The 8,882-nt window shown below is 42.4% G+C and overlaps 1 protein-coding gene across 1 annotated transcript; it reads left to right on the forward strand.

Moving 5' to 3' along the window:
• Nucleotides 1-1,014: 1,014 nt before the first annotated feature.
• On the forward strand, nt 1,015-3,412 carry LOC133408092 (fibroblast growth factor 20-like). Its single transcript, XM_061686585.1, has 5 exons — nt 1,015-1,066; nt 1,212-1,278; nt 1,367-1,779; nt 2,000-2,103; nt 2,452-3,412. Exons 1-5 carry the CDS (start codon nt 1,015-1,017, stop codon nt 2,695-2,697), a joined length of 882 nt encoding a protein of 293 aa, XP_061542569.1. The 3' UTR covers nt 2,698-3,412.
• The last annotated feature ends 5,470 nt before the right edge of the window (nt 3,413-8,882 follow it).

Below are 8,882 nucleotides of genomic sequence, written 5' to 3' on the forward strand. Positions count from 1 at the left end.
CTAAATTAGAGTACAGTACAGTACTTTCACATGCACAATCACGTGACGTGATCATAAAAGCCAAGGTGGATGACTTTTTTTGTGTTTGACAGATCATAATCGGCCCAAGGCTTAAGCAAATTAAGGCCCTGCTCGGGCCCTGCAATCACTAGGGGGCCTCCAAGAGCAATTAACAATCATCAGAGCCTGGAGTAATACTGTATTAATTTTTTGTTTGGGCTGGGAGGGGGGGCAGAGTTAGTCGTATTGAGGAAGAACAGACTAACATAAAAAAAAAATTGGGAAAAGAGTAAATAATATTGATTTCTTTTTTACTGGTGGTGTAGTGGTCCATGGTTCTTCCTTCCGCACAGCAACAACCGCTGATGAAATTCGTTTCACTGAATGGTGCAAACAGTCTGACACACAAATGCAAAATGAGAACACTAGCAGAGAACTACAGTAGCCCAAAACTCATATCCAGAAGCTCACACGAAGACTTTCTTACATCACTCACTAAGCCACACTCCTTAAAAGCACACAATACCTGTACAACATTACAGATGTTTTTGTTGTGTCTTGTACAAATGTACAGTAGTTACACTAAACCCTAACCTTGATTTATTTACAGTCTCTTATAAATCAAGGTACCACTGTATTTGCTTGGCAGATTATTGCTCATGTGATTGTTATTGCACTACAAATTATTTTTGCACATAGCTATTGCAGTTTTTTTAATTCCATATAACACTTTTACAGTAAATGCATCGTAGATTAGTTTATTTTTGTTACTTTTAGTAGGCCTGAATCAGGGGTCACCAACATTGTGCCCAGGTAGTCCCCAAGGACCCATGAGTAGCCTGTGGGTCTGTTCTAAAAAATAGCTAACCCCTGATGGGACAATGTTATTTCCTAGGAATTTTAGAAAATTTGGAAATGTAAACACAGTCAAACAGCTCATGGAGAAATTTAACAACATCAGTAATCATGATTGATGAGAGAAATAGAGGGCCCATAAATTCTGTCTAGAACCTCATGGAGGCGAGGGCCGACTCTGTGACAGATAGAGAAGGAGAAGAAGGACGGGGTGGGGGGCAGCCCTGCCAGGGCTTGTCTCAAGTGTGACAGCTCCGCCCATTTCTACGTCTCTGCTTTTGCACCTGCTTTACCTTGCCTGCCTGCCACTTTGAGTGCAAACATCCCAGGAGCTTACTTACCTTTTCCCACTGCAGCTTGTAGGCATCCTTTAATCGCCCTCCACGGACCCTCCGAGGCATCAACAACCGCAACGGGCAGCAGGTATGCAGCGTGAGGAGGTGTAGAAGAGAGAGAGGGGAGGGAGAGAGAGGGAGAGAGAGACAGGAAGAAGCGTGTATTTTTTTTGCAGAGCGTGGACAGCCAGTGGAGAAAAGCCCTTGCACAGCGTGGGTCTGCAACTGAGAATATGGAATAAAGTGATTGCGGCGGTCTGGTTCCACGCCAAGTGTGCGTCCTCTGTGAACTTCGCGATGGCCGCTTCTGCTGCTTCTCTGGGGGAAGTTGGTGGCGTCCTGCACGGCATCGACGGTATCGCGCACGTCGGATCCCATTTCCTCCTGACCCCAATCGCGGACAGTCCGCCGACGCTGCTGGGGGAGCAACTCTTACCCGGGGACAGATTGTCGCGCAGCTCGGCCGCGGATTTAACGCACCTCAAAGGGATCTTGAGGAGGAGACAGTTGTACTGCAGGACTGGTTTCCATCTCGAGATACTTCCGGATGGCACCGTGCAAGGGACCAGAAAGGACCACAGTCGTTTCGGTACATTGACATTCATATAGCCCTAAATGAGATGATAATAGAGCTCTGATAAATGTGAAATAGATTTTTTTTCTGCCCCCCAGAAAAATATATTAGGCTTGCATGTATTTTCTGTCATTAAAAAATATTGATTTACTTATTTAGCAGTTTTCTAGGATTTTTAAACATGACTCATACTCGCATACTGACTGTCATATGTGTTGTGCAATTACATTTTCAGGTATTTTGGAATTCATAAGCCTTGCCGTTGGCCTCATAAGCATCCGAGGAGTGGACAGTGGACTCTATCTGGGGATGAATGACAAAGGAGAGCTATATGGCTCTGTAAGTACCTTTGTAAGCTAGAGAGACAGAGAAGGTAGATAGATAGATAGATAGATAGATAGATAGATAGATAGATAGATAGATAGATAGATAGATAGATAGATAGATAGATAGATAGATAGATAGATAGATAGATAGATAGATAGTGCATACACATGATCTAGTATACATAGCGCAGTATCTACAACATACTGAATAAATGTTGGTGCAAATAATGGTGTTGAGGTTGCTTGCAAAAGCTGCACAATGCAAAACCATTTGGATCATAGTAGAGCTTTAAGGTAAATGCATTTTGACGTTTTGTGATTTTAAAAAAAATGCTTAAAAAATATTTCCCTTTGTTGTCAGGAGAAGCTGACAGCTGAATGCGTCTTCAGGGAACAGTTTGAAGAGAACTGGTACAACACATACTCGTCCAACCTCTACAAACACGGAGACAAAGGGACGCGTTACTTTGTGGCTTTAAATAAGGACGGGACACCAAGGGATGGGACTAAATCCAGGCGGCATCAAAAATTCACACACTTCTTGCCCAGGCCTGTTGACCCTGATCGCGTGCCAGAACTATACAGAGACATCCTGGGCCACAGCTGAGACCTGCCAAGATCTGCTCCAGAGCGGGAATAGCTGCTGCCGCCCTCACACGCAGGCAGCGGGCAATATGGGATGGATACAGGCAGTGCAGGCTGGAGCACAGCGAGCCAACCGGCAGGTATAAAGGCACCGGGGCCCCTTCTAGGAATGCACGGGCATCTCTCAGCAGCCACAGACAGGCGAGACTGACTCTGTCAGTCTGCACGCTCAGCATGAGAGGGTCATTTTGTCAGTGTGGACGGAAGAATCTCAAAGTACCTGCGAGGAATAGGAGACCAAGCGGAAGCGGCATATTCTATGTCTCTGGTGGGAGACATCCGATGAGTTTGTGGGAACGTGTTTATTGGGATGCTTTGGTCTGTTCCGGAGGACTTTGAAGGAAAACAGTGACAGAAGAGCTAAAGTGTACCGATTTATTTATTCCTTTTAGATTCATATATTTATGTTATATATTTATTTATTTGAGAATATATTTTTACATTTATATACATGCAATATAGAGAAACTACTAGAAACTGTATGAATTATGTAAAGACTGAAACACTGTACCATAATTGTCTTTTATCCAAAGCTCCACAATACTGTAGTACCACCAAAGATATGAACAATATTAGTATTTTCAATGCATTTCACCACAAGTGTCAGTCACCATTTAATTAACCCATATGGCACAGTTACAGACAAACTATGTGTGTCATGAACAAAATCGCTTATAAATTATTCATGTCCAACAATAAATAAGAATGTGATCATCATGTGTTTCACTGTGAGAATCAGAGCAACCTTATGTACAAGGTTATTTTAGAAAGCCATTTATTTTTATTTTTTTTAAAGAAGCACGACTGGTTGCTTTTTATCATCTACACTTTCAACACATAAACTTGCTTACAAGACCAATGTTGTGTTTCTTCATGGGCTCCATCATGCGTAGCAGCATCTCATATAGAGCTGATTCACACATAAAAACGTCCACAATGCACTGAATGGACCAATTACAACGGTGACCTCGAGATCAGCCCTGACAAGTTAGTGGCTGAATAAAAGTGGAGGTCAGAGTGATAAAGATTAAGTGACATCTACTGCCATCTTATTTTCGGAATGAAAGTTAACACTTTTATTTTTATTTTATTATTTTAAACAAGAGAGGAACATATCGCTTACAATGTTTGTGGTCATTATCACGTACACGTTAAGAAAAGATACACCAACAGACCACTTGCACAGTCCTAATGAGATCCAATCTAATAGCTGTACCACAAAGTCTGCCTTTATAAAAAATGATGCTCACATTTTGATTAAATATAATATTATTGTTGCTTTTGTTGACATCGCAGGATAAACCTTAATTAAACAATATAGTTATGTGAATGTAGTTTGCACTTGTGTAGAATTGTACTGCATCATCCTGAGAGCTGTTTCTGATATTTTAACTCATGTAGATAAATGAGCTAACTTACGCTAAGTGGTAATAATATGGCACATTGCTGTATGAACTCGTTAGTAGTAAAAAAAGAAAAAAGATGAATTGAAGGAGTAATGTGTTTTTAGGATGACACATTCTCATATCTGCACAGTTTCCTCCTTGGTTGAGAGCAGATCTGTGCTGAAGCATGAAAGATCAGCCTGTGATGTGTGTGCGTGTGATGGCGAACGCAGAGAGAGCCAAGCCTCCTGCCAGCTCTCTCTCTCTATATTTCGACTGTGTGATACTGTGGGACTTTCCCACTTGCACACCTTGAACATCAACACGCCTCTGTCATCGATTAATGTCGGCAACATCCAACCGGAATTATCACCTGGGTGCGTGTGGACCTCCCCTGTGCGCTGTGTAAACACATGCATGCCTATCGTGATACATAACTCTAATGTGCTAATGTCATTACTCATCTTTCTTTAACTTCACACAATAGAAATGATGGAAGGGGTGTGTTCATCATTCCTTTCCAGTTCCATCTCTCCAAGAGATCCAAAGAACACTGTATCGCGCAAAAGGATTTCTGCCACTTTGTTGTTTTAATGATTTATATGCTGCAGTTTGATACAAATAAATGTCATCCCAAGAATTGTACTGGCGCCACACATCCATTCGTTATCCTCTATGAACCCATTCAAAGTAACAAACAGCTAGAACTAGAAATGTAATGCTCAGTGATATACAGGTATATTTATTTGCACTTTTGTTAACACTTCGGCCTTGGCGAAAGTCTCTGCTCTACATTCTAGTTAACAATGCAATTGTTAAAACAATAACTGTGATACTGTCGAAGACTTTTGCATAATAGTGTATATTACATAAGAGCGTTACTCCCCCCTCACTACACATCACATGTAAGTTACACATTATTCATGTTGCACATTCATACTTTTAGCCGAGTCTGTTTTGGAAACAACCTGGCCCTTGTGCTAAAGCTCAGGTGGTACGTAACTACTTGCTGAAAACACTTAAAACTTCGCTCCCAAGGCTAATGGACACTCCCTGACTTTCATCACCTCCTCAGTGGTGGCCTTGAAGGGCTCTTGGAAACCCAATCAAGTGTGTGCATGCATGTGTGTGTGTTTGTGTGTGTGTGTGTGCGGGGGGGGGGGGGGGGGGGGTGCGTGTGGAAGTTGCAAGTCCACAAGCAGGTGTGGAAATCGGTGATTATCCACCCTGACAGGTGTTCCCTCAAGACTCTGATCTCAGACCTGCTGCTGAGGCCAAGACTTAGCGGGAGGAGGGAGGAAATAATATAGCCTGCTTTTTTGTCTAGCCCAGACGATCCCAGCGCATCACTTGTATATTTAGATTGCTGTGTTTAAGGAGGACAGGGAGGTACAAAGAAGCTCACCTGTAGCCCCTTCTGAGAGTACTGTATGTTTTATAGCAATTGAATACTGAGACTATTTATTCAGGCTCTTTGAAGTTTTCTCATTTCTTAGTTAATTGGTAATGTGCATACATGTTGTGCTGCATGTGTGTTTATAGGGATTACAACGGCAACCTAAGTGTAGTATTTACCCATTTGACATCAGCAGCCAGAGGTGGCAAAGACTGTATATCCATTCATCCTTTCCCTGACACCCGTCCATCATTCATATATTGCTGCATTGTACTCTGTTTTAGTTCTACCCTGTTAGGAGTTGTAGCTGACAGGGCTATGTGGTCTGACATCTGCGAGGGGCAATTAGTTCAGTATACCTGATTTACTTACACTCCACATTTTAAGCCGTCACCGCCAGTGGAAAATATGCTCCTGTTTGCATCTCCATCTCCATGGAGACATTGGTAGAAACCAGTCATCATTAGATGTAGTGGCAAGCAAATAAAAAATATCAAAGATTTTGGGGGATTGTAAATTCTGCAGACTCTAAAGCAGACAAAGTGAGAAAAGCACTGGTGTGTTTCCATGAACTGTCTTTCTATTTAACTCTAAAACTATCCATCCATTTTCTAAGCTGCTTCTCCTCACTAGGCTCGCGGCCATGCTGGAGCCTATCCCAGCTATCATCGGGCAGGAAGCGGGGTACACCCTGTACTCGGTTGCCAGCCAATCGCAGGGCACATACAAACAAACAACCATTCACACTCACATTCACACCTACGGGCAATTTAGAGTCTCCAATTCATGCATGTTTTTGGGATGTGGGAGGAAACCGGAGTGCCCGGAGAAAACCCACGCAGGCACGGGGAGAACATGCAAACTCCACACAGGCGGGGCCGGGGATTGAACCCCGGTCCTCAGAGCAGTGAGGCTGACACTCTAACCAGTCGTCCACCGTGCCGGACTCTAAAACTAATTGCTGCCAAAATACAGCATACATATACAGAGGGAATTGATAATTAGGATATGGTTGGAGTTATATTATCAAGTAAAATGCATGCTCCATATCACCGTGTGAAAGTATTTTGTCTGCTAAAACATCTAACCTCAGTGATTAACCCTTAGGGCAATACTTTAAGCTGATAAGAAGAAGAAGAAGAATCATATTTTATTGGCATGAACATGCATGCATGCACACGAAATTTGTTCTCTGCATTTAACCCATCACAGTGAACACATACACCATAAAACAGGAACTTCATGACATGGGATGGGTGGGATGTTTTGATTCGTGAATTAAGGATGTTTATGTATTGCTCAACACGGAAATTCACTTTGGCACATTTCTAATTGTTATTTGCAGTACTTGTTGTCCATATCTTGTTACAAAACACCGATCTTTGCATCCATTTTATACCGCTTGTCCTCACTAGGGTCATTGGGAGTCTATCCCACTTGATTTTGGGTGAGATGGATACATCCAGCCAGCCAATCTCAAGGCACATATTCCATCCATCCATTTTCTGAGCCGCTTCTCCTCACAAAGGTCGCGGGCGTGCTGGAGCCTATCCCAGCTATCATCGGGCAGGAGGCGGGGTACACCCTGAACTGGTTGCCAACCAATCGCAGGGCACATAAAAACAAACAACCATTCGCACTCACATTCACACCTACGGGCAATTTTAGAGCCATCAATTAACCTAGCATGCATGTTTTTGGGATGTGGGAGGAAACCGGAGTGCCCGGAGAAAACCCATGCAGCCATGGGGAGAAAATGCAACCTCCACACAGGCGGGGCCGGCGATTGAACCCCGGTCCTCAGAACTGTGAGGCAGACGCTCTAATCAAGGTACATCTTTCAATTAACTTGAAGCAAATGTGCTAACAGCGGTCGTCCATCCTTTTTCTGCCACCTGGAAGAACCCTGCCGTCTATTTACAAAAATTATGAAACGGTCGATAAGTATGATAAGTATGTCTTAATTAACCCGAAATCAAAAAAAAAAAAAGAATTGTTTTCATTTTTTCCTTCATTTTCCTGCGCTTTAAAGAAAACTATCCCTTTTTAATCTTAGATTGATATCATCAGTGCTCTCATATTGACAACAACTTAAATATCGATGTAGCTAAGTATGATGCCATTAATCACCAACTGATTCAAATGTAACTGAGTACGTATTTCCATGTTTTCAAGAAAAGTCTGTCTTTAATAGTGTATTTACTGATTCCATCTTACAAATAAGACCTTTGGGAAATTTGTTGCATTTATGTCAGTGATGAATGAAATAAACACTGGCAGCATTTGCACTGCTTGTAGCTCTAAAGGTGCCATATCTTAAGCGCTCACATCTGCTGAACAAACCTGTGTGTGAATCCCTGTGGAGAAGCATGTCACCCCTTCCGCTGGCCCATGTGTGTGTCCACATTACACAGTCACAAATTAGGGCTTGACATTTGGGTGCCATAATTGCCCGCCGAAAAGCATGAGGCATCAATTAGGCTCTGAGCACTGTGACAGGTTATCCCTACAGGACTTAATCACCCTGCCCGACTGCCCTGCCAGGAGGACATGCACACACACACACACACACACACATTATTATTTTTTTATACTACTATTTCCTACATTCATACTATTATTGATCATTAACTACACATTACATTATTAGAATTGGGAGTCATCTTATGTGAACTCGGGACATGCAGGGGGAGTGTCAGCATGTCTCACTGTGCCATTGCACTAATAACAGTGTAGCACTCCCCCTTTGATTTCCCGACTCTGGTGCCGCCTGACAGTTTGTTCTCCCCACAGGGCGTAGAGATCTTTGGGGTCAGGCAAAAGGTCAATTGGTTCATTTCCATAGCTTCCACATGAAACATTCCTCTCTGCTTTGGAAGCAATTCAATCAGCAGTGAAAACACTGGTTAGCAGGAATTACCAGCCGCAGCGTTCTCCAAAAGATGGATGGAGTCCTCTGGGAAACTATCATGTGCATCTGAGGGGTTTGGGGAAATGATTCGGATGACTTTGCAACATATATATTTTCAACATGCCATATCATCCTCTGTATTTTCATTCAAATATTCACACGACCGTCCATGATTTGTTCATATAGTACATTCTATATGACCATCTTTTTTCATGGAGTACAGAGGTGCAAATACTGCATCGAGTGACGAGCCAGAACGTTACGACAGCTTTCATCTAATGAAATCCAATACAAGAGCATTTCTGCCTTTACAAAGATAAAAGACAAAGATAATAATGATTAGATTTGATTGGCACTGTCTGGGAGGTAGTAATCTAAAAATATGTTCATAATCATGTTCATAGTTGTTACTTTTACTCTATCTATCAATCTATTGTTACTTTTACACTATCTAT

This window comes from Phycodurus eques, chromosome 9 (genome assembly GCF_024500275.1).
Source record: "Phycodurus eques isolate BA_2022a chromosome 9, UOR_Pequ_1.1, whole genome shotgun sequence".
NCBI lineage: Eukaryota > Metazoa > Chordata > Actinopteri > Syngnathiformes > Syngnathidae > Phycodurus > Phycodurus eques.